Genomic DNA, 24,507 nt, shown 5'->3' with positions numbered 1-24,507 from the left:
AAGATATCGACCACTTACAAAAAAAACAAAAAAACAGCGAAGGGCAGACAGCCGACCAATCAGGTGAGAGCCCTCTGTGTGACAGTCGGTGCCGGACATGCGCAGTGCGCTTTTCTCTTTGGCAGCAACAACAACACAGAAAGAAGCGAAGCAGTCAGTCTCGCCCCTCCGCTGTCAGCAGCATCACCCATCGTCCTCCTCCTCCTCCCCCCTCTCTCTCTCTCTCCGCCCGCCCGCCGGGTCCGGGTGGCAAGAGAAAAGATGGTCCAGCGGAGGATACGAATGACACCGATAAGATAATGGCCCTCGATGTGCGCGAGTTTTCTGAATGTGCGACGAGTGACCGAGTGAGACGACACGGTGTAAGTCGAGCGGAGATTTGACGCCGTCCTGCTGGAGGTAGTTGAGGCTAACATCACGCGCTAACCTGAGAGACGGTTTGCTAGCTTCGGTAACGGCTGAAAAGGTAAGGCTGCTCCGGGTGGTGACGGTTCCCCCTCCTCCTCCTCCCCGTCCCTCTCTTCCCCGTCCTCTCCTCTCCTCTCCTCCCTCCTTCCCGCCGCGGGCGCTGCCACAACCGGGGATTTAAACTGAAACCAGGGGGGTAGTAAATCGTTTCTCGACAGCCTCCACTAAAAAAAAAAAAAAAAAAAAAAAAAAAAAAAAAAAAAAACCTCGCTTCACCAGCTGGGTTCGTAATTCACGCAGACTGTCAGTGTGTTGAACAAAGGAGCTTTAACCGAGGGGGCCGCATGGACAGAAACATGCGGAGGGAAGTCGGGTGCTGTTTGTTTTGTGCTCCCGTTTCATGCTGACACACTTCAAGGGATATCCACGCGAGGTCTGACCTGATTATTTAGCTGATACACCGTGACCTAACTAATTGCCGAACTGTTTGGCGCATATAAGTTTTATACAACCAGACTTTGTCTCCGTCTCCCTCCGTCTCCCTCCCCCGGTAGTTTACACAGCAGCGTGATGATCCCCTGAGGTCTTGGGGAGTTGATGTGCATCAGCTGACCGCAAGTTTTGTTCGCTCCGGTGACAATCCGGTGATTGTCTTTTTGTTTTAAAGCCGTCTTGATGGCGATCGTAACTTGAGATTTGACTTTTGAGCTGCTGGCAAAGTTGGACTGAAATCTGTCTTCCTGTTTGGACCCCTTTCGGTACCGTCTGTAATCAATCAGAGCTGTGGATGATCCGAGCTTGACCTGTTAAAACTTACTGTAAAGCTTTAGCTGCACATCGGATTGATTTAAAGTCTTCATGTGATCCACTGAAACCCGGGTTAATGGTTGCTCTCATTAACGATTAGTTAATCAAGTTATATGAAATTGTGATGAGCTTTTCTGGTGACCAATCATTAGATTAGATTTATTGCAAATGAAAATAATGATTAGTTTAACTCTATGACTAAATCTTGATTAATGAACTACTCAGTTGGTCTATAAAAAGTCAGAAACCTTGAACAGTGCAAAATCTTTAAGCCTGTTTTTTTTTTTTTTTAATGTTTTCCTTGAAAAGTTATGTAATGGCTGTGGATTCCTTTCCTAATTGAGTTATCACTTTGACTTAAAATGTAATCTTATCATAAATTATGATAACACATTTAAAAAAACATTTTTTTTTCCTTTTATTTAAATGTGTCTATTGCTGACTCTGTTTCTGAGAAGCTGCAGACCCATGACCTGAGTTCTCGTCAGCAGGAATCATCAGACAAGATTCAAGTGTTTGAGATTCTTGAGCTAATGAGTCATTTAGGGGAACACCATATGTACTGGAGGCCTGTTCTGTGTTGCCCGGTGGCAGGAGTGTAACTTAATAATGTTGGTTCTCAAACTTAATTCAGAGACCTGCCTCCATTCCTGGCTGGATTTAGGAGTTGCCGGATAGGTGTCCAGTTAACAAGCAGTGACACACTGCCTATGCCTGAACTCCACCCGACCACTGAATGACGTGTACACTTCGGGATTTCATAATAGTAGATGATTGCACTGTCACTGCCTTGTGCAAACAGCAGGATTTGTGATCCCTGGAATTCCAAAGATCCTACATGTCCAGACTTCCTGTCCTTATTTAGTATGAGAGACAGAGAGAGACTTGCAGAGAGGTGAAGTGAACTGGAAGTAAACCAGTGTGCACAAAACAGAGAGCCAAGCAGACAGACTGACCTATTAACTATAGTAACCCCCCCCCCCCCCCCCCCCCCCTCACCACTACCACCATCCTGCCTCCAGACACACACACACACACACACACACACGCACAAACGCACACACACACAAGGTCCGGTCTGCTTCATGCATCACAGAAGCCGGACTTACAAAACGTTGGCTATTATTCGCCAGCGGTAGCAGCTTCTGTGCGGCCCTTATGTCTCCGTCTGTCAGTGTGTATTTCCCCGGTCTGTGTCCCTGTCTGTCACTGCATAGAAATGGGAGGCAGAAGAGGGGAGGCAGCCAGCCACGTTATTCAAATGTTCCAGAGCCCGGCCAGCCAGTGGCCAACTGTAGCCGGGCTAAAAGAGGCCCTTTGTGAAGGCCAGACAGATGGCCATAGAATGAAGACTGTAATGATACCCTCAGCAGCCCAGTACACACAGACACATGCACTCATTACACACTCCACTCATTACGGGATGTAATGGTGAGCGTGGTAAAGACAGACCTAACTGTATACGTGTTTGTGAGTAGGAGAGAGAAGGAGGGAGAGGTTGGGGAAGACGAGGAAGGAAATATGAAGCAGAAGGCGTTGATAAAGATAGTGATTATATACAATATGTGACAGGACGAAGTGTTTGTTTGTTTCCCATATCTGTCCCTTTTTCGCAGCACTGTTATTACTACTGTTGTTGTATTTTCTGCGGTATTAAAAAGGCTTCTACTGCCAATGAAATACATTTGAAATTGGAAAGGATGGGGCAGATAATGAAAAGCTCTTGATAACTCGTGAGTCTACAGAGGGTTTACAAGCTGTTGCTGGGAGCAGTCATAGCAGTGATTCTTTGGTTTCGCACCTGAGAGGCAAAGTAAAACTGGTTGTTGCCCAGCATATTAGTGCTCCATTGTTAAACACACTCTCAGACTGTCTGTGGCAGAAAAGCATGTAAACATATACAAATTCTTTAAAAGCCCAACCTAACTGGACATCGCAGTGGCCAGCTGTGGTAATATTGACCATGCCTCTCATCAACTGACTAACGAATCGATGGCTTGGATATCATTAACCTTCCCCTCTCGCCTGCCCTCTTTATAATTATCTCTCTGTCTCTCTGGCTTCTTTCTTCTGTCCCTCTTTTTCCCCTCTATTTCCGGTAAGATAACATCCTCGCTGCAGCACATCAGCTGATCGATGGACGGACTGATTGACTGAGCATCTCTCTTTCGTCTCTTTTCTTCCATCTTTCTTCCATCTTTCTCCCTACTTCTTCCCTTCCCAACCTCTGTCTTGATTTTTTTTTTCTCCCATTTTTCCTACCTTCACCAGCCTTTTCTTTCCACTCATTCTAATTCTGTCCTCTTCTCATGTCTCTCTTTCCACCATTATTTTCCTCTAATCTTCTCTCTCTCTCTCTCTCTCTCTCTCTCTCTCTCTCTCTCTCTCTCTCTCTCTCTCTCCCTCTCTCTCCTATTTACAGGGAAGGAAAACACTGAACCATGTTGCTCTAAGTTGTGACCTGTGGTGAACGGGGGAGGAGGAAGAGTGAGGCGCAGGCAGGCAGGCAGGCAGGCAGGCATCTGCCACAGCTCCCTTTAGGTGGCCCTTTGCAAGCGTGAAGAAATGGGAAACACAGCCACCAAGTTCCGCAAGGCCCTTGTGAGCGGTGACGAGGCCCTGGCCTGGCAGCTGTACGAGGGCAACCCTCAGTTCAGGGATGGCCTGGACCCGAATGCATCATATGGAGAGCAGTACCAGCACAACACAGCCCTGCACTACGTATGCCGCCACGCCATGACACGTCTGCTCAGGTAAAACTCATGTTTTATACTTTGGATTAGTTTGAGACTTTGATTGAATTTCAGTCATTTTGAGGCTGTAGACATGCAGGTATTCAATGCAGTTAAGTCACGGTGACGAGTCATATATATTGTCATATTACATAAATTATGTTTATGGGCACGGACGAAGCGCATTAGCAATGAGGAACAGTGGAGATCAAATGCAATTGGACCGTCAACAGCACTTTGACACGTCAACAGGACATAAAACTGCAAACTACAACCTCAAAAATGACCAATGGCTTGAATGAGCACCTGTGAGTCTGGAGAGAGCTTTTCTGAAGCCTGAAAAAAATATCTAATGAGGTTGTCAGATTTTTTTTTTTTTTTTTTTTAATTGGGTTTTGATTTGCAGAAATTGAAGCAGAAAGCCTGTGGAATGATTTGGGTATTTAGGAGGCAGAGAGGGTCTAACGAAAGGCAAAAATTTGCATTCTGGGAACAGCAGGTACCAACATTTTTTAGGGCTTGTTGCTTACTCATATCTCTTCTGTATAGATTCTAATCTTTTAAATCTCCCCCCTGCCTTAATGAAAGTGCAATGCTAAATCACTACAATGCTTCTTTAAGAGTATTTACAGATTTGAATTCACTGCATGGTTATTGTGCTGTCAGGAGCTTTCACTGCATGCACACAGAAAAGAGCATACCATCCCTTGGACAATCGACTGGCATACATGGACAGAAGCCATAAAGGAGAGTCACTAAGTCTTGACACCACCTTAAAGAAAGGGGTCAAACTAAAAAACATATGGGGGGAGCAAGACACCAGTGTGTCTTTTTTTTTTTTTACTTCCTGCGGAGATAATCAGGCTTCTGGCCATGACCAAGACAGCTGATCCAGTGACTCAACAGCCGTCCTCATCACCTCCTCCTCCTCACACTCTTCCTCGCTCTTACCCTTTCTTTCCGTGATTATTACAGGGGGGGTCAGAGGAAGCTGTTTGAAAAGGCCAGTCAATTATCTGTCCATCTGCATGTGTGCACACGGGCACGTGTGTTTTTCAGGAGGGGAAAACTGTGACTCCACAACTGCTTAATGCATCCGAGTCTGAGAATATAACACAGTGAATCAGTTGGTGTGCTATTTCTGTTCCTTCCTACTAACCTATAATGGGCCGGAGAGGCGTGCTGAACACAGCGCTCTGCTCCCGATAAGAATCAGAGGAAATGCTGCTTTGTTCCAGCAGTTCAGTTGGACAGAGGCAAGCAGATAGACGGCAGAGAAATCTCAGACAAAATAAAGCCTCACGGAGGACAAGCGTGGGCTGGGAGATGGCAGAGTTTGTTTTTCAGATTATTTTTAACATGTATCTGCTTCATTTATACTCGGTCTCTTCTAGTCCTCTCCATGGGTTGGATTGGTTTGCAATCCCATGAGATGTGCATACTGACAAATCACAAGTGGACCTATTACTGGAAGAATGGGTGTAGTTCAGGAAGTGTAACCCTTTCTTCAAAACAACCGAGGAGACATTCTTAGAAAAATGTAAATAACAACTCTGACTGTTACTCATTGTAAACATTTACTTGTCACCTTGCCAATAACTTCATTTTCCTTTTCCTCACTGAGTGTTTTCAAGCTTGTTTCCTTTTTGGTCACACACCACAAATTAATTCAGAACTTGAGAGTGTGAATTGTACAGTTTTAACACTCCTCCGAGATTCTCTGCCCTCGAACAGCTTTGGTGCTTCACCACAGCAACACAACATGTGACCTCCCCCAGTGCGTCGTCTCTAGTAGACTGATATTAGGGCCATTCATCCACAACATGGGGCTTTGTATGTATATGTGTGTAGAGGTGGAGGGGTAGGTATTAGGTTGGAGTTGAGAGGGAATAATTAGTGATTATTGCTGTGCGGGTGAATTGGCAGTGCACTGTCATTATAGGGAAGCTGCAGGGGCTTGTGGCTGACAGGATAAGAGGGTCAAAAGTGGAAAATGCAGGGCAGCAGTGGAAGAATAGGCTGAGGGGCTGCACAGAAGAAAACATTCAGACTCTAATTCAATAGGGCTACTTCTGTGACCACAAATGAAGCAGTGAGGGGGAGGTTTTACAAAAAGAAAATTTCAACAAGTGTCCTAACAATTGCAAATCCTGTGGCACCCGATTATTTTCTTCTTTTATTGAATTTGTATGAGAGTGAATGTTGTTTCATATGCAACACTGTTGGAGTCATAATGCTTATCAGAAAGAATAATGGGTTTCTCCTCGGCAGTGTTACCATACAGCTGCTTGGGGAGGGTGTGAAAAAGAGACGGGTTTTTCTTTTTCTTTTTAAATGATTGAAATGCAGATGGAAAACAGAACACATGGAGCCAAATGAAAGAGTGGAAAGGTAATCAGTAAATGGAAGTTTTGACAGACAAAGAGCAGAGAAAAACTATTTACTAAACAGAACTGCAACCACAGCCTGGCTCCCGGTGCAAGCGGCCCATCCATCAGTCGCTGTGTTTAGGTGTGTGTGTGTGTGTGTGTGTGTGTGTGTGTGTGTGTGCGCGCGCGCACACCACCCGTCACCCAGCATGTCCATTATCTCGGAGATGTTTAACAGAAATAGTCAATATTCTGCCATCTCTCTGCTGTTCTTTTTACCCACCAACTCATTTCTCTGTCTATTTCGCTTCCATACTTTACCCTCCTGTCATCTCCACTCATCACTATGTCTACCTCCTCATCCCCAAACGTCTCTCTCTTCAACGTGCCTCACGTTTCTCCCCCACATTCCATTTCAGCATCTGTTTTAAACCCTACTGTCTGTTGCTAGAAGTTCGTCCTTGTCTGCCCACCTGGCGTCTAAAATCCTGAGCTGGTTATGTCCCCTCTTCCTTCTCGTTTCATGTATTCCCTTCTCTCTTGCCCACATCCTATAGGTCCTTCCTGTTCAGCAAAGAGGGAAACCCCAACAAGCGTAACGTTCACAATGAGACATGCCTCCACGTGCTGTGCCAAGGCCCGCAGATCCTGCTGCTGCCAGAGGGAGCGCTGTCACCACGACTGGCCCGACCGCAGAGGGATGAGCAGCGTCGTGCTGACTGCCTACAGGTACAAACATTCTTCCGTATACGCGCTTTCTAAGAAGTCATTGCTTCCAACAAAGTTGACATCCAAGTAATGTTGTGTGTTCATGTCCGTGTTCCCCCGTTGCCAGATGATCCTGAGCTGGACCGGGGCCAGGCTGGAGGGAGGCCAGTATGAGAAGGCTAATGTTAACGCCACCGACAACCACCACAGCACCTGTCTGCACTACGCTGCCGCTGCAGGCATGAAGAGCTGTGTGGAGGTGAGACGACGTCCATCGACCGCTTTGACACTCGCACTCTCATTAGGATTAGCTATATTTTCCGTATGGCTGATGTGTATTTTATGTCACTGGACGTGTCAACGATTTTACAGCCAGTCAAATATGTACGTAGTATTATGGCAGTCCCTCGCATCAGGAGTATCTGCTTGGTGTTTCGTCAGCTTCCTTCCTTGTTTTAAAATTTTTTTACAGCTTTGGAATTGGAGAGAAAATTCACTTCCTCAATTTTAAAGTGGACTCTGATACACGCAGCTCTGGGCAAAGCAACCTGACAAATATTAATCTTTAAGATTAAGTTGAACAAAATTCTCTTCACCTCTACGTTCCCTCATCGCTGTCATTTTGTTATTCTCCACTTTCATTAACTGTCTGTTCACACCTCTTTATTGATGAATACTTATTAACCTTTCCTCATTTTACAAAATTGCCCTTTGACTCTTGTTAAATTTGATCCCTTTACTTTCTGCTTTCCTCTACTGGTCATTACATTTCTTTTTTTTTTTTTTTTTTTTTTTTTACATGTGACTGCTTCCTTTTGTCGCATATCTTTTTTATTTTCTACAATCACATGATTGTTTTCTCTCCTTCGTTCCCGTCCTCCTTCTCCTTTCGCTTTGTCTGCTCCCCTTGCTCTCGCCGCTTTTGTCGTAAGTCCCTTCATTTTCTTGTTCCTCTTTATTATATCTTCTAGCTGCTGATCCAGAGTGAGGCGGACCTTTTTGTGGAGGATGAGGACAAGTTGACGCCATGTGATCACGCCGAGCGGCACCACCACACCGAGCTGGCCCTCAGCCTGGAATCACAGATGGTTTTCTCCTCCTCTTCAGCTCAGCAGTCAAACACAGACGCACATGGTGAAACTAACCTGCTGCAATTCAAGGAGGTGAGACCACAGTTACGAGATCGGGGGGTTCCTCGCTGGTCTGAGTCATTTTTTTAAGCTTTTTAGTCAGTCGTCTCTTTGAAACCTTTACTTTCCTGGGAACGTCCTTACAGTGGAGGCATCAAACAAGGAACCCTGAGTTTTCCTACTATTTACATCTTTGTAGCTTGACTTGGAATGATTTTTAATATGACCGTTTAGGGATTTATTACTCTGATTTATTGTAATATGATGCCACCTCGTCATGCAAACTTGCACATCTTTAATCTTTTAACATAAAGGGACTCAACCGTGTTGCACTTAACTCTTTGTGGTTGTATTAATGTTCCCCTCTTGTAAAAATTAAAATTTTACTAGACAAGTATAATTTCATGGATAAACAAGCGAAGAAGTCCGTACTTCTAAATTGGCCGTTGAGAAGCCACGCGTCCGATGCATCAGCTTGTGTTTCCGGAGAGAATGGTGAAGGCGCAGCAGTAACACAACTAACAAACGCTTTTTCTTTAGCACAAAGAAAAATCACGTGAAGATGAAAAGATAGATGTAGCGCTTCCAAACGCCACCTTTATTGTTTTTAAGATTCTGCCAGCATTCAAGGTCGTAGCATTGACGGAGCTCAGTGAGGACACTGTTGAGAATCTGTCAGCATTACAACAAACAGGAGACCAGTTGTTCTGTCAGTATGTTCAAAATGGATCTTACTCATTCATGTTCATTCATGTTCACCCAATATGCAGCCAAGCAATGTTCCTGATTTAATACATCAATCTAAATATCAGCCAGTTCAAGGTTTTTGCATCCTGTGTGCCTTTTAGTTTCTGCACTTGTGCACAAACAGAGCAGATGAAATTCCTGACCTCTCCGCACAGAATGACTTGTCTGCTTTTTATGTGACTAATAAAGCCTGCGGTACATGAGACACATCACCACTACGTTTCTAAATTTTTACTACTCACTTTCAAATGTCAGCATTTTCCGTTTGTCTAATGTTTTTAGGTTTCCTTTTCGCTGGTCACAATTTACAGTGTTTTTTGTTTTTTTTACAAGTATAGTAATACACATATACACATGAACACACCTCACGTGGTGTTTCTCAGGGTCCCTGTTGAACAGAGGGCACCGTGGTTTGGCAGAAGCTGCTGCCAACTGATAGCAGTCTGATCTTCCCTCCTGCAGCCAAATCCATGCTAATACATAATCCCCCCCCCCCCCGCCCTCCTCACTGCCCCACATCTAAGTCCTTTTCATTTTTCTCACATTGTCATTTTAACTTCCCGAAACATATCTCAATCTCAAACTTTTCTTGTTTTTTGTTTAATAAGCTTTCTCTTCCCGTTTCATCGTTTCATTCCTCCACCTTCCCCCTGACCCCGTTTTTCGCTTCTCTCCTTTATCGCTCCCACTTTTTCCATGATTTCTCCCAGTCTCTTTCTAACATTTGTCCCTCTCTGTCTTTCCAGCCTTATGAGGGGCTGAAGCTTCAAGATCTGCGCAGGCTGAAGGACATGCTGATCGTAGAGACGGCTGACATGCTGCAAGCCCCCCTCTTCACTGCTGAGGCCCTGCTTCGAGCACACGGTGAGCGTTTGTCTATTAAAGAAAGTTTGACCTTTACTAACCCTCGCAGCACTGTCGTTATGTTACCAGTATTTAGGGAAAATTACATATGTATAGCGCTCTTAATTATAGGTATAACGTAATCCCTCTCTCAGACTGGGACAGGGAGAAGCTTCTGGAAGCCTGGATGTCTGACGCTGAGGGCTGCTGCCAGCGCTCGGGCGTCACCATGCCCACCCCTCCGCCCAGCGGCTACAATGCCTGGGACACCCTGCCCTCTCCCCGCACTCCCAGGACGCCACGCTCCCCCCCTCACACTCACCCTCACGTCCCCCACCGACAGCTGCCTCACACCTGGAGAGGAGGGCCTGGCAACGGTGAGCACTGGTGGAAGACGTTTTCAGATCCTTTACTTGAGTAAAAGTACAAATGTCGTCATATCGAAGTAATTTTGCTTCAAATAAAAGTCGTCAAAATCGTAATTAAATGTTTTGTATTATCTGTAGGAAGCCACACAGTGTGTAGTAAACGGTACAGCTTTCAATGTCCTGCGCACTCGGGTAGACTGAATGAATTGAATTTGTGTCAAACGTCTTATTTATTAGATGGTAGCAGGTTAATGTCTAATAAATCTCGAGCAAAGAGGGTTATAGGCCATTTTCATAGCAATAATTCTTCTTTCTGCTGCCCTTTGTACTTACACATAAGCATTCGCCTCTGGTCCACTGTTGGTCTCGAGGAAGGTACAATTGAGTATTCAGTACATATTGTTTTTCTGTCTGTAAATCATGGCTGAGATTCAGCTCTGAGGTTTTCAAAATGTTCAGACCTCAAACTGCGAGGCCCCTTCAATCACACAATGAGGGAAATGGATGGGATTTAATGATACTTTAAAGGTATGACATAACGGTATGGGAAAAGCATGGATAAAATAACTGGCAATGGTACAACAATATATATATCCTCAAAAAGTACAATGCAATTGAATGCAATTGCATTGCAATGTTTCTGAGAGAATGGCAATGTCTCTGAAAAAAACCTGATCACGACAGGTTTCACAACATAATATATTGTGGATGTTACTTTTATTTTGTCTTTCCTGTATGTATAATGGAGGAAATGACATGGCAACCATTTTATAAGTGTTGAAAATATGAAAATCTTTCAGATGAACTCATGTAATTGACCTTCTTTTTGTCTCTGCAGTGTGGAATCTGTCTCTGCTCCATCTCCGTCTTTGAGGACCCAGTGGACATGTCCTGTGGCCACGAGTTCTGCAGAGCCTGCTGGGAGGGGTAAGGGCCAGAACCTGTCTGTGTAAATGTCCCTATTTGTCCCTGTGTGTGTGTGTGTGTGTGTGTGTGTGTGTGTGTGTCTGTGTGTCTGTGTGTCTGTGTTGAAGCAGATCTATTTCAGGTGTCCTCTTGGTGTGTATTTGTGTGATTATCAGGTTCCTCAACGTGAAAATTCAGGAGGGTGATGCTCACAATATCTTCTGCCCGGCGTACGAGTGCTACCAGCTGGTGCCGGTGCATGTGATTGAGAGTGTGGTTTCCAGAGAGATGGACCAGCGATATTTACAGTTTGACATCAAGGTAGAAACACAACACGCGCTTACATTCAAATAGTAGTTTGCACTTTCTCGTGCTCTTGTTCCATATTTTTGTGAGATCTTCTTTGTTTCGTTTCCTCATGTGTTTCTGTCATTACTGAATCGCTTCTGCCCTTTACATTCCCGGTCTGCTCTCTGACATTTATCTGTGTCCTCTCCCATCTCTCTGCCCCTCCTCCTTCCTCCCACCCTTTTGCAGGCATTTGTTGAGAACAATCCAGCCATCCGTTGGTGTCCTGCGGCTCGGTGTGAGCGGGCGGTGAGGCTCACCCGACCAGGCCCCGGGGACACTGACCCCCACAGCTTCCCCCTGCTGCCCTCCCCAGCTGTCGATTGTGGCAAGGGTCACCTCTTCTGCTGGTAAATATCACCATTTATCACAGCATAGACATGCCGAGTTATTCACCTCACACAGTCATCTCGACATATACATGCTTTATTGACATCGTTACTGACGTATAATTCAGCAAGGCCTGACAAAAGTCTCCGCTGCTCAAAAATAGGCCAGAATAATATTTAACCAACACACTTTGCACTTCATTCATTTTACATTCGCACGCTGTACAAGGTGTTGACAGCATTACTTGTTTTTAGGAAACTTTCTTTATTACTGCTCACAAAAGAAGCAGTTATTATCTCTGAAATTTTTCGCCAGGCCAAACACAATCTTTACGTTATTGGACACTTTGACTTTCCTGTCAGTGTATGTTTGCATTGTCCTTCTCTCCTCTGTCTAGCCTCCTGAAAAGAGTGTCAATTGTTGCTGCTTTTAGTCAGTTTACCCAGTTCTCTGTTTATCACCCCGTGTCTGCAGGGAGTGCCTTGGCGAGGCCCATGAGCCATGTGATTGTCATATGTGGAGGAACTGGCTCCAGAAAGTCACAGAGATGAAGCCTGAGGAGTGTAAGCCTGTCCTGTTCTGTTTCCAGGAATTTTTCAGTGTTACCCAGGATCATTTTAGCTCCGTCTCAGCGAGCTGGCACCACAATAATGCAGTTAACAGCAGCTGTCAGGACTTCCTACCAGGATGTGTCTAATATATATTTATAACGTGCTGACAGGTGTTCAGATCATTGATATTTGCCGTGCGCGTGTGTGTGCACGCGTGCGTGCGTGCGTGCGTGCGTGTGTGTGTGTGTGTGTGTGCGCGTGTGCTGGAGTGCCTACAGGGCAGGAGATGATGCTAATGTGTGTGTGCACCTCTGCGTTTGTGTGTTTTCCACAGTGGCAGGTGTGAGCGAGGCCTATGAGGATGCTGCTAACTGCCTATGGCTGTTGACCAACTCCAAACCGTGTGCCAACTGTAAGTCTCCCATTCAGAAGAATGAGGGCTGCAACCACATGCAGTGTGCCAAGGTACACACACTAATCTCTCTGTCTACTGTGCCTCATCATTTGTTAGATAAACATTAAGATAATGTTAAAAGGCAACAATTTTGATCCTTAGATGTTAATAATTCTGCATTTAATTTCAAATTTATAAAATGAACTCCGCTCTTTCTCCGCAGTGCAAGTATGACTTCTGTTGGATCTGTCTGGAGGAGTGGAAGAAACACAGCTCATCGACAGGAGGCTACTATCGCTGTACTCGCTATGAGGTCATCCAGCAGCTTGAAGAGCAGTCCAAAGAGATGACTGTTGAGGTATATACTGTACACACACACACTCTCATGATATACAGAATACATACTCAGCTTATCATCTATAAGCTCTCACTGATCTAAAATATATTCACACAAATATACATTACATCGGCCGTCAGCTCTTACACTATGCCATCAGCACTTAATGTATACACACACACACACACACACACACACACACACACACACACACACACACACACACACACACACACACACACACACCAAGCCATTTCATTCACGAGAGTTTCATTTTGTTTTGCAGGCAGAAAAGAAGCACAAAAGTTTTCAGGAGCTGGATCGCTTCATGCACTATTACACTCGCTTCAAAAACCACGAACACAGTTACAAGGTAACACACCGGACAGTAACACACACTCGTAACACTGCAAAGCTTGCCTGAAATTCTAAACTGCTTGTTGAGGCGTAGATATGCGTGTTCTCTCTTCTCCGTGTTAGTTGGAGCAGAAGCTGCTAAAAACAGCTAAAGAGAAGATGGAACAGCTGAGCAGAGCCTTCATTTGCCGTAAGTGTCTCGCACCGATCTGAGAAATGGAGATTGAGGGAACTGCTTGTCAGCTGCCTAAGAACAGTGTATTCGTTGAAATTGCAAATAGTGCATGTCTTTTATCCTCAAGCCCAAATTTGGGTTTCTTTGGTCATAATTCATTATTCCTATCCACATTATGATATTAGTTGTCTGAATGCGTGTCTGCGTATGTTTTCTGCTGCAGGTGAAGGCACCCCTCCGGACACGCGTTTCATCGAGGACGGCGTGTGTGAGCTGCTGAAGACGCGGCGCGTGCTGAAGTGCTCTTACCCATACGGCTTCTTCCTGCAGCAAGGCAGCACCCAGAAAGAGATATTTGAGCTCATGCAGGTAATCCAATACATGTCTGTCGAGCATGCATCCTGTGCAGGAAGAAGACTAACACCTTTAAAGCTCCTCCAGTGACTCTTGGGAGTCCACTGTGTTCATTAGACCAGGCAGAGCTAAACTGCATTTGTTTTTTGGGGAGGTTATTTTGGCCTAATTGAGATCCTAAATAACGGGTCAGGGCGTTTAAGAAAGTCCTACTCATCCTCCGGGGACCAAGAAAAGCCACATACATATTCAGGAAAGCTTGCAAGTGGTTACTGAGATACTGTATGAACAGCCGTGGAAAAGCAGGATACCAATGACTTTTTCACAGTTTGACTTATTTATTAATTTCCTCTGAGATTAATATTCTTGAGACATTTTGGGGAAAACAATTGAATTGTTTGTCCTTTGTCAAGATTTAACCTGAATTCTAAAGTGCTGGTGCAGCTTATAGTTTAGAGTTTTGATATTTTAATATTCCTGCAGAAAAGTCTTAAATCAAGTTAATTACTTTTGTTAAGCTCGTGTTTTGTATTTCCATAACAACTGACTGAATTAACGATTATGTGTTGTGTTCTGTTTTGCTGATTCAAGGATTGCGAGGTTTTTTTTTTAGGCACACAAAATATTGAGATCGTAGTTGATTAATTGAAGCAGTCTTAGTCCGAGTGGAGCCTTGTGGAGCCTTGCAGATGATGAAGACTTTTCCAAATTTGCTCAGTTTGAGCTGAACACGAGTTACAAATCCCTTTTTTAAATGGGAACTTCATTCGTCTGTCTCCGAGCGGATGGGAGTTACAATGTTGTCTTTCTTCTATTCCCAGACCGACCTGGAGATGGTCGTGGAGGATCTGGCCCAGAAGGTCAACCGGCCGTACCTGAGGACGCCGTGCCACAAGATAATCAGCGCAGCCCGTCTGGTGCAGCAGAAGAGGCAGGAGTTCCTGGCATCGGTGGCCCGCGGCGTTGCTCCCAATGACTCTCCCGAGCCCCCCCGCAGGAAGTAGGCATCAACCCGCACGCACATCTACAAAACGTGGTTCTGCTTTGTTTAGGTTAACAAAGTCACTGCAAAGACACACTGACAGGAATTCAGGAAACAAAGTGCGGGCATGAATAACTGATTACCAGCCAGACTGAAACTAATTTTGGTTTCCTTCCATGTGGGTCACTGTAAGAAAACAAATCTCGTGGTGTTGTTTTGTTTCAGTTATCCTGGAGGATCATGGGACTGGGAGTACCTTGGCTTCGCCTCCCCTGAGGTAAACAGGAACGCCTTTCATCACACCGCACAGCAAAACACCTCCTTCTTTGTTCAGCTAACCTTTTGGTTAATGCCGCGCTAATGCTACTTTTCTAGACCTACGCTTAGTTACCTACTCGTGTGTGAGGTCGTGTTAATGCATGACTGGCAGCAGCTGACACGGTTTGCTTATGTGTGTTAAGATGGGAAGTCGTCACTCTGTACTGGGAACAGGAGACCAAAGAGAGAGACAGTCTCAGGTAAATGCACCGGAGTTTCTTGGCATATTGTGCAAAAGCATGGGCTAAATTTTGTTTTTGTGTTTGAGATTGTGAACCTGCTTGATACGAGACGGCTGCTTAGAGTTGGTTTTGTGAGAACCTAACTTTAATGGCTCTCTGCAGGATTATGCTGACATCCAGTACCGTCGTAGACACAGGCCACGGCGCAGAGGAGACATGCTGAGTCTGCACAACCTCAGAAGCAGCAGCAACACACCAGAGACCAGCAGGAGGAGTGACAGCACAGGTCTGACTAACACTTTAACGTTCTGTACAACGGCCTTCATTACAAACAGGAATATCCCAAAAGGAAAAAAAAAAAAAAAAAAAAAAAGAAGAAGTGTGTATGTATTTTGGGTCATGTTGGAAACTGTTGTACAGCGTTGTACTCGACAAATCAAATTTCCGCATGGAATCCTAATCCAGCTCGGTTACTGGCCCCATTTATACATTTTGACTTGTTGCTGCACCAGGCAACCAACAGATGGGATTTTATTTTATTGCTCCATCGATCTGGTCCAGTCAAAGCGCTCGGGGGCATTGATCATTGGGATCACTGGGATCAGTTGGTAATCAAGCCACACACAGCAGTCCTTGTTTTAACGTGACGTTTTGTGTTTCAGAAGGCATAGAGAGAGGTGAGGGTCGCAGACGAGCGCTGGGCTCACTCGATGAAGACGACCCCAACATCCTTCTAGCCATCCAGCTGTCACTCCAGGAGTCCCGCAGAGAGCGCGGCCTGGAGGGGGGCCTGGAGAGAGGCATGGAGGGGAGAGTGGAGCTGGAGCGTGGACTGGAGAGAGGGCTGGAGAGGAGGCCGGGTCCCACGGGAGACCCCGGTGACGTCGCTCTGCACTCGCTCAACACAGAGGGTCCTCCAGGAGCCAGAGGCTCGTCCTTCCCCACCTCTCTCCTGGATCCCCCTCGCCCCCCGAACAGGACAGACTCCACATCCCAGCCATCCATATCCAACTCCCTCCCCCTGCCTCCCCCGCCTCCCTCCCTCAGTGCGGAGCTGCTGGAGCTGGGAGACAGCCTTATGAAACTGGGGAACATAACCACTCCTTACGAACTGGACTCGCACACACAGGAGCAGCTCTGCTCCCACCACACATACAGCCACGGCGCACTGACTGCTCCTTACGCCACCGAACCCGCTTACAGCGACTGCAGCCATAGACAAGACCAGAATGCACTGACTACTCCATATGCGCTCGATCATATCACCATCGCGGATCCTCGGTATGACAGCAAAGAGCAGAGTTACTGCCACTCCAGTGCTTATTTAGCTGAGGCTGAACACAGTGCCTCCTGCGCACTCGAACGCACCCAAAACCCCGCCCATCCCAGTTCATATAGCCGGGAACACGCAGCCACGTACGACGGCACCCCGAAACCAGACAGCTCTTACAACCCCTGCCCAGAACACAGTAGCTCTTACACTGCAGAGCGTCCTGCCTCCTACGCTCTCGAACGCCCCCCGAAGTCAGATCCCCAGCCCCCCGCCCAGTTGTGCCTCCCGTCTCCAGAGCTCGAGCCGGAGCTGCTGCTTTCGCCGGTGATTCCACCGGGGGGCCCTTTCACCCCCAGCGACCCTCAGAGTCTGGAGCCTTTGGACCCCACAGCCAGTGCTCAGCTGCTGGACAACATCATGGCCTGGTTTAACAACAACATCAACCCCCAGAACAACCCCCAGAGCCTGGCTCTCATCCCCTCCCCTCCCACCACAGAAACCGACTCTTCCCCCGACACGCAGACTGAGACCGAGTCTGAGAGCCAGACCTCCAGGGGTGCGACCCCCGCCCCGATCTGGCAGCCCCTGGAGGGCGAGCCAGAAGTGGACAGGGGGTCGGCGAGCCCCTCGCCGGGCGCTGCGGGCGCCCGGGGCCCGAAGACGTCGAGGCCGAGCACTCTGGAGCTGGAGACCAGAAACGCTGGAGAAGAGGGTGTGGGCGCAGGGTGTGTGGCTGACCTGTCGCTGGACGAAGCGCACGCACACCCGCGCTCACACCCCCAATGCGGAAACAGCCCCGCGCACACTGCCCCGGCCACGGAGACGGACTTAGACCTGGTCCTTCAGTTAGAGGAGGACCGGTCACCCGAGGAGTGGGAGGAGCAAGAACACCTGGTGTGACAACGACAGAACAATGCAGAGAGAAAAGGTTGAGCCAAGTACAGGAACAGAAGGAAGATGAGGAAAGTGAAAGAGGAAAGCAAATCAAAGACGGTTGAGTGTTTACTGTATGTATTATACTGTATCTAGAGAGGACGTAACGCCCCCCCGCAGGCTTATGTCCAGTAAAGATGATGTCATGCTCCGTTTAATTATTTTTAAGTGCTTTTTGCTTTTCTTTGAAACGGATGAGTGTTTAAAACCGAGTACATCCATTGAAAGCTACTGATATCATAACATAAAATGCTACGTGTTGTCGTTTTCTTATTTAATTTATTCCCCTGCCTCTTGTGTTTGTCTTCTCAGTTTGTTCAGGGTGAAGTTTTGGTGCTGATCATGCTGAAAAGCCAAACTTGCCTCGTCTAGCAACACTTGATAAACCACACTGACCCCAACCATAAGCCTGTCCAGAGCACCGAGAGCCAAATACGATGATAACTGTAACCTCGGAGCCCGTTTAGCGTGCCGTACAATCAGAGGGCCTAATTCTGATTTTTTTTGTTTTTTTTTTGTTTTTTTGGACCTTCATGCACACCGTGCCTGTTTTTTGTTAGTGCCAACACGCTACTGATCTTTCCGTTCGGTGGGCCGCAAAGAACGACAACCTGCCTGCCGCGTGAACACGGTCACACTGTTGACGGCGAAGCAAAGAAATGGCCGCGCTCCCGCTGCGCAGGAAGGGTCGGCGTCGGTAGCGGAGCGGCGCCTTTTTTTTTTTTTTTTTTTTTTTAAAGTGAGCGGAGGGTTGGTGTCTTTGCTCAAAGGCACTTCAGTAGAACGGGTGCTAGTTTTCAGGAAGAATCGCACCGTCGGCTGCTCATTTCGGAGGTTCCCTGACCGTATCAGAGCTTTCCACCTCATCACCTGTAGGACGGGATGTTACCGTCACTTTTCGCTCAGTATTTGTTTCTTTGTCCAAAACTCTTAATACTCGCTTGACGAGCTCCAAATCTCGCTCGTAAACGCAAAATGAAACCCGCTATTAAATGAGGCAATTCATCACGCGGTAAGTTCATCAGAACGAGACTAACGGTTTCCATCTCTGCAGTTTTAACCGTTGCGACACGGTAACTAAATTAATCAACACAAACGTGCAAGTGTGTATTTTCCGAGATTTCAAAATAACTTCAAAGAAGAAAAGGTGCAATTTTAAGCTGAAGTCGGTATTAAAAGCGATGTTTTGCTAACAGCGTCATCCTAACCTTCATTATTAGAGTACTTTCAACAACTCAGGTTTGAAGTGCTTCCTGCAAAGCGTCCAATTAGAATCACCGGATTTTACAATCGGACCGATTAATGTGATGTAGATGTCGACCTTGTGTGACCTCAAACTGCAGCGGTTTCTTTATTCGTTCGTCGCCAAGCGACAATAGTAAAGCAAAAAAAAACCAAAAACAACATTAAATCACAATTTACTGTTGGAGACGCTCAATATGTTGCAGTATTTCCGCAGTAAGTTTGTTATAATGAGGACAAATACCTGCAAACACACGTCCTGCTTTATTTGTCTGTGTATTCACTCACCAGCAGTGAAGCCTCCTCCATGACGTCTCCGTGCTCTTCAGTGTTGAGAGTTTTGCGCATCGAAACTGAGCCAAAGCAAACGTAAGAAATACTGAAAAAGAAAACTAATTTGAAGGTTTTTATAACCGCAGCGTTTATTGTTTTTTTTTTATCATATCTATTCCACTACTGATGGCTAGTACGGTGTGCTGTTATCGATAGGACATGGGGTTATTTTTTTAACTGTAATTGATCCTGTTTATTCCTTTAATCTTTATTATTATTATTATTTTTATTTTAACGATGACATTTCTTCCAGTTGAGACCGGAGTTGTTGGGTCTGTGTGCCTTTTTGTTTTTGACTGCATTTGTTTATCTGTTGGTATTTATTGCTGTCATTACTTTTTACACATGTTAAGCAAAGTTGCTGGTGAAAGAAATTAGAGAGAACACGTCACTGTAACACGCGAAGGTTCGTCCGTGTAGTTCGTCATCTTGTTTATCTTGCCTCACCTTCTCCCTGGAGAGGCAGCGCTCCCATTTTTTTTTTTTTTTGGCCATATGACTAAATCCCGACCTGCTTGGAGGCTGTCTGAAGGAGTCCGTTCATTTTTCCCTCTTTCATTAACAACCAACCCGTCTGAATGTCGTTCAACTCCGGGTGACTTTTGATTTTATAAGGCCCCTTGAAGTGTGACCCCCTGGGTCGTCATTCAGCCTCAATCTTAAAACCTTTATTCTCCAACTATAATGTTTACATGGGACTTAAACACTGCCTGCTGTGTTCGGAACTGATTTGGTGCTTTTGGGACTGAAACGATAATAATGAAGTGTTTTAATCGGGAGTTTCACGGCATGCCAAACAAACGTAAAGACACCCTGTACAAGAACAAATTGTGACTCGGTTGAATTCGCTCCCTCTGGTAGAAAAGCATTACTTGTAATTGATAGTTTGGAAGATTCAACCTTGTTTAAAGTGTGAGTTTTGAGATGACACCTTTTTCTCTGCGTGCTGAACATGAAACTGAAGGTGCTGAACAGGTCGTAGGTGCTGGCTCTGACATTTCATAAAGCCTGCCCAGATGTGAGGGCGGCCGGTGGCGCCCGTAACATTTCAAACGTCGCTCCCTGACGAATGCGCTGGTTTACAGGACTGCACACTTTGTTTCGGGTTCCGCTGAATCTGGAAGTCTTTATTTTTTTGCACAAGCATGCTGTTGATGTTGTTGCACTAATCCAGTGCTGTCAGGCAACACGTGGAGGACTGATGGTTTCTTTATTTCTATTTTTTTTTTTAATTTTAAATTTTTATTTAGAATTGGATTGATGGTGTTAAAAGAATGGTCCCGTGCCCATTTTTTATACCCCACACATTTTAATGCTCCCTCAACCAACAACTTCAGAATTGAAAATAATGAAATTGCACTCTCATAGATTATACTTGATACATTCCCAGCTGATCAAAAAGAAAGGTTTGATGTGTGGCCAAAACTATAAATGAACGTGTCAGTGCAAAGTTTACTCTCAATAAAAAGAACTGAAAGTGTGTTGATGTGAGGTTTCATGCTCTAATTCCCTTAACTCCCCTCAGCAAAAAAAGAAGAAGGAATAGACACCTTTACTTGTCAGTGGCGTTTCATTTCTTGATCAATCTGTCTCAATGCAGATCGCATACTGTACATGGATGACTGATAAGGATTCATTGCTACAGCTTTTATTCTACCATCAAATCTACAGTCTTGTTACTTTACAGCACAGATAAACATGAAGTCTTCTAAAGTCAATTCACCGACAATATTTTTAAGATCTTTAAAAAAAAAAACACTCCAGACTGGTCTGCAGGTATTTCTATAACCCTCAAAGACAAATCGTATAATTTGGATAAAAAGAACAACTTTATTATGATTTTAAAAAAAATAAAAAATTTTTAGTTCAGAAACAAAAGCTGTCCTTTTATGGGTTTTAAAAAAAAAAAAAAAAAAAAAAAAAACGTTTCACGGTTCAACCACTAGGCGGCGAGGTCTTCACGCCTATTCTTTGTTGTCGCTCATTTAATGACGTCGTATCTGCGCGACCGAAACGTAACTCGTACATAAGCGGCCTGGTGTGTTTTACTTCACCCGACCGCGGTAACACACACACAAAAAAAAAAAAAAAAAAAAAAAGAAAAGAAAAAGTCTCTTCGGTGGAGGATTTGTCCGTCACCATCATGAAACTCGTCAGGTAAGCGGCAGCGAGAAGTCGCCTTCTAAAAAGTGCGCAGACGTGAGACGATGAAGCGAAAGGCGGCGCGGCTCGATGGATGTAGATGTTGAAGGAGCGGCGGAGTTGAGGCGGGAAGCCGCGGACGGAATGAATGGAGGACGGGCCGGCGCTACGACGACCGGTTCCCCTGAAACAACCCGACACAAACACACACACACACACGCCCGTAATCCTGCTTTTATTTACTGCCGGTCGGACTCGGTTCGTGATATTATCGCGGTTTTTAAAAAAAAGAAAAAAAAATTTTAAAACCCATTTTAATTCAGCCACATGGACGTCAGCTGACTCGCGGGCCTGGTTCCTCCTCGGCGGCTCACCGCGAAGTCGATTCAGTCGCACAAAAAAAAAAAAAAAAAAAAGTTAAAAACGCCAGGAGTCAGAAAAGCTGGCCGTGCACGTGATGTTTCTTTTTTTTTGGGGGGCAAACTGCGAAGACTTCTCGATCAACTTTTCGACGATATTTATTTCGCTTCCGCAGACCGCCTTTTGTTTTCGGTTGCTGAAAGCTTTGCGCAGCTAAACGGCGGCTAACCGAGCTGAACCTCCGTCCTGCTCTCTCTCTCTCTCTCTCTCTCGGGGAGTTTTTATTCACGGAAAAGCGTGAAAAACAAAAAGAAAAAGCGGAGTTGGGAGGGTTGTTGTTGTTGTTTTTTCACGCCGGTGTTTGTTTTTCCCACGGCAGGTTTTTGATGAAGCTCAGCCACGAGACGGTCACCATTGAACTGAAGAATGGCACCCAGGTCCACGGCACCATCACCGGTGAGACTGGGAGCACACTTGTGATTACAGAGATGAACTTTAGAAGTGTTTGTCATCATAAAATGCTTCTTTCACAGATGATTTTTTTTTTTTAATTATTATTATTATTAATTATTAATTACTAGTATTAGTATCATGCTCTGGTCTCATTTTACGTCCATTTAGGTTGAGTTGGGGTCTGTTGGAGGGTAACGCAACAATAATGTGTTTCTTGGTTGTTTGTATATAATATATATAGATATATACTATACTGTGCATTTTATATTTTTTACTGCTATTTTATTATTATCTTATTGCTTCCTGTATGCTGCTGTAGCGAAAAGAAAAAAAAAAAAAGGGGGATTAATAAAGTAACTACCGAACCTAACCGGTGACAACGGTGTTTCATTTTTCCGAGCCCCTCCATCTAAACCTCTTTCCGTTTAATTCCCCAGGTGTCGACGTGAGCATGAACACCCACCTGAAGGCGGTGAAGATGACCCTGAAGAACAGGGAGCCCACTCAGCTGGAGTCTCTCAGTATCCGTGGCAACAACATTCGCTACTTCATCCTGCCGGACAGCCTCCCGCTGGACACCCTGCTGGTCGACATCGAGCCGAAGATCAAGTCCAAGAAGAGAGAAGCAGGTGCGAAATGTGTGGACATTTTTTTATTATTATTATTATTATTATTATTATTTTACTGTATTTGTCTTGACTCTTGTTGCGTTTTCTGTTTTGAAACCCGAAACACTCGGAAACTTTGATTTATTGCTCAAATGTCTGCACATCCTCTCAACCTGCTGGAGTTTGAACTTGTTGTCTGTTGATGAGGGAAATATGAAGCGAGCCCGGGTTTGCGTACACCCGGGCCGTCGTCCGCTTGTGCATTTCGCACTACAACGCTGCTCCTGCATTAAGTCCACAAGTTAATCGCGTCTTCGCCTCCTATTTTCTCAAGTCGCACGATTTTCCTTCGCGGTGGCGCCGACGGCCGTTTTACTTTGGTTCTTGTTCAAGTCGTTTCAGCGACGCGTTTGTTTCGTGGAGACGGCCGCTCGACACACGGGAGGTTCGATGATTGGTTAAAGGCTGCTCCAGTAGTTTGACGATTAGCAAGACGTCTGTCCAGCAGGGTGAAACAAATGGAAACCGTTGTTCGTGGACGGTGGCCAGATTTATTTATGTCGTCGCAGTGAATGTGTGTGTCTGGTAGTTCCTTGTCTTCAGTGCCAAAAGCATTTAGTGTCTTAAGTGTGTTGAGAAATCTTGAACCCTTCGATGCATTCCTCAGGCGTTTTATATCGCAACTGATTTAATTCATTTAATCATGCGACTCAATGGTACTGCTCACACTATTTGCGTCCCAAAGTCAAAACTGATTTGTTTAAACGGAGCGGTAATGTACGGGTTTTAATATCGCATGCTGCCGGGGGGGGGGAGGTGATGGCGAGGAGTGATGCATTTATTTATTTAACACAGTAATGAGGTTGTTTTTTTTTTAAATTACATTTATATGTATTATATTTGCATGCGCGTGGAATTTTGCATCAAATGTCCTCAGTAGAAGCTACGCTGAAGGCAATACAGCACAGAGAACCTTTCCAAACACATTTTTATAAACAAAATAACTGTTTATTAACTCGTACATCTTGCTAGAATATATGTCACGTGATGCTGCTGTTGGCAGATGGAGCTGAAAGGGATGCGCACTGAGCTCTCTTTCTAAATGGGTTTCACATTTGTGTATGTTACGTAGAACGTTTCTGGGAATGTGTATATTGTTCAGTCCACCAGCTGATTTGGTGATTCATAATCGTAAATGCTCCAGCGCTACACACTCATGACCCGTGGTGTTTATTGGATTTTGACTAGAGGGGTTTAACGACGAGTGCGTCAGAGTGGACGGTTTTAATTCTGTCCCGAGAATAAATGTTGTCGAAGCCACACCTCCATTCATGATAAGATAAGATAAGAGGAGATAATCCTTCATTAGTCCTGCAGTGGGGAAATTTGCAGGATTACAGCAGCATAGTTCAAAGCTGACATAAGAGTAAAAACAACATAGTAAAAAATAAGTAACAAAATAAGTGATACAGTGAGGATATTTACATGATATTATATTGTATTAAATACAATACAGACAAACAGTTGCTGATTGTTTCTCACCTTTGTCCTCTCAGTGGCTGGACGGGGACGAGGCAGAGGACGAGGGCGCGGCAGAGGAAGGGGACGAGGACGGGGTGGCCCGAGGAGATGATCACAAGGCCCCACACAGTTGCTTCTCACCACCCCCCCCCCCACTGTTTGTACAGGATTTTTTTTTTTTTTCTTTTACTCAGAGGAAACGATTTGTGAATTTCAGTGTACTTTTTGTTTTTCCTTATTTTGTACAATAAAATTCTCCTTTGGAAGAGGATGAACGCGGCTCAGAGCTTTATTAC

At 45.3% G+C, this 24,507-nt stretch overlaps 2 protein-coding genes across 3 annotated transcripts; both read left to right on the top strand.

The window, feature by feature from the left end:
- Positions 1–117: 117 nt before the first annotated feature.
- Positions 118–20,607, top strand: LOC138214401 (ankyrin repeat and IBR domain-containing protein 1-like). Its single transcript, XM_069176000.1, is given in 22 exon segments — positions 118–466; positions 3,487–3,968; positions 6,874–7,045; positions 7,152–7,283; positions 7,996–8,187; positions 9,648–9,765; positions 9,900–10,051; positions 10,053–10,121; positions 10,951–11,039; positions 11,195–11,339; positions 11,556–11,716; positions 12,171–12,259; positions 12,582–12,712; positions 12,865–12,999; positions 13,265–13,351; positions 13,459–13,525; positions 13,734–13,879; positions 14,686–14,864; positions 15,072–15,123; positions 15,308–15,364; positions 15,509–15,632; positions 16,009–20,607. Coding segments are annotated over 21 exon segments (3,996 nt in total). The 5' UTR covers positions 118–466; positions 3,487–3,780; the 3' UTR covers positions 17,520–20,607.
- A 527-nt stretch (positions 20,608–21,134) lies between these two features.
- On the top strand, positions 21,135–24,482 carry snrpd1 (small nuclear ribonucleoprotein D1 polypeptide). 2 transcript variants are annotated; one of them, XM_069176737.1, is made up of 4 exons: positions 21,135–21,284; positions 22,009–22,085; positions 22,520–22,720; positions 24,247–24,482. In XM_069176737.1, exons 1-4 carry the CDS (start codon positions 21,271–21,273, stop codon positions 24,321–24,323), a joined length of 369 nt encoding a protein of 122 aa, XP_069032838.1. In that variant the 5' UTR covers positions 21,135–21,270; the 3' UTR covers positions 24,324–24,482. The 2 variants fall into 2 exon arrangements, with proteins under 2 accessions (XP_069032838.1, XP_069032839.1); XM_069176738.1 differs by having other exon boundaries at positions 21,140–21,284; positions 22,520–22,711.
- Positions 24,483–24,507: the final 25 nt, after the last annotated feature.

The sequence above is a fragment of the Embiotoca jacksoni genome, unplaced genomic scaffold, assembly GCF_022577435.1.
Source record: "Embiotoca jacksoni isolate LCO1_2020_lvr unplaced genomic scaffold, fEmbJac1.0.p SCAF_7, whole genome shotgun sequence".
NCBI lineage: Eukaryota > Metazoa > Chordata > Actinopteri > Embiotocidae > Embiotoca > Embiotoca jacksoni.
This window is presented reverse-complemented; position numbering and strand designations above follow the sequence as displayed.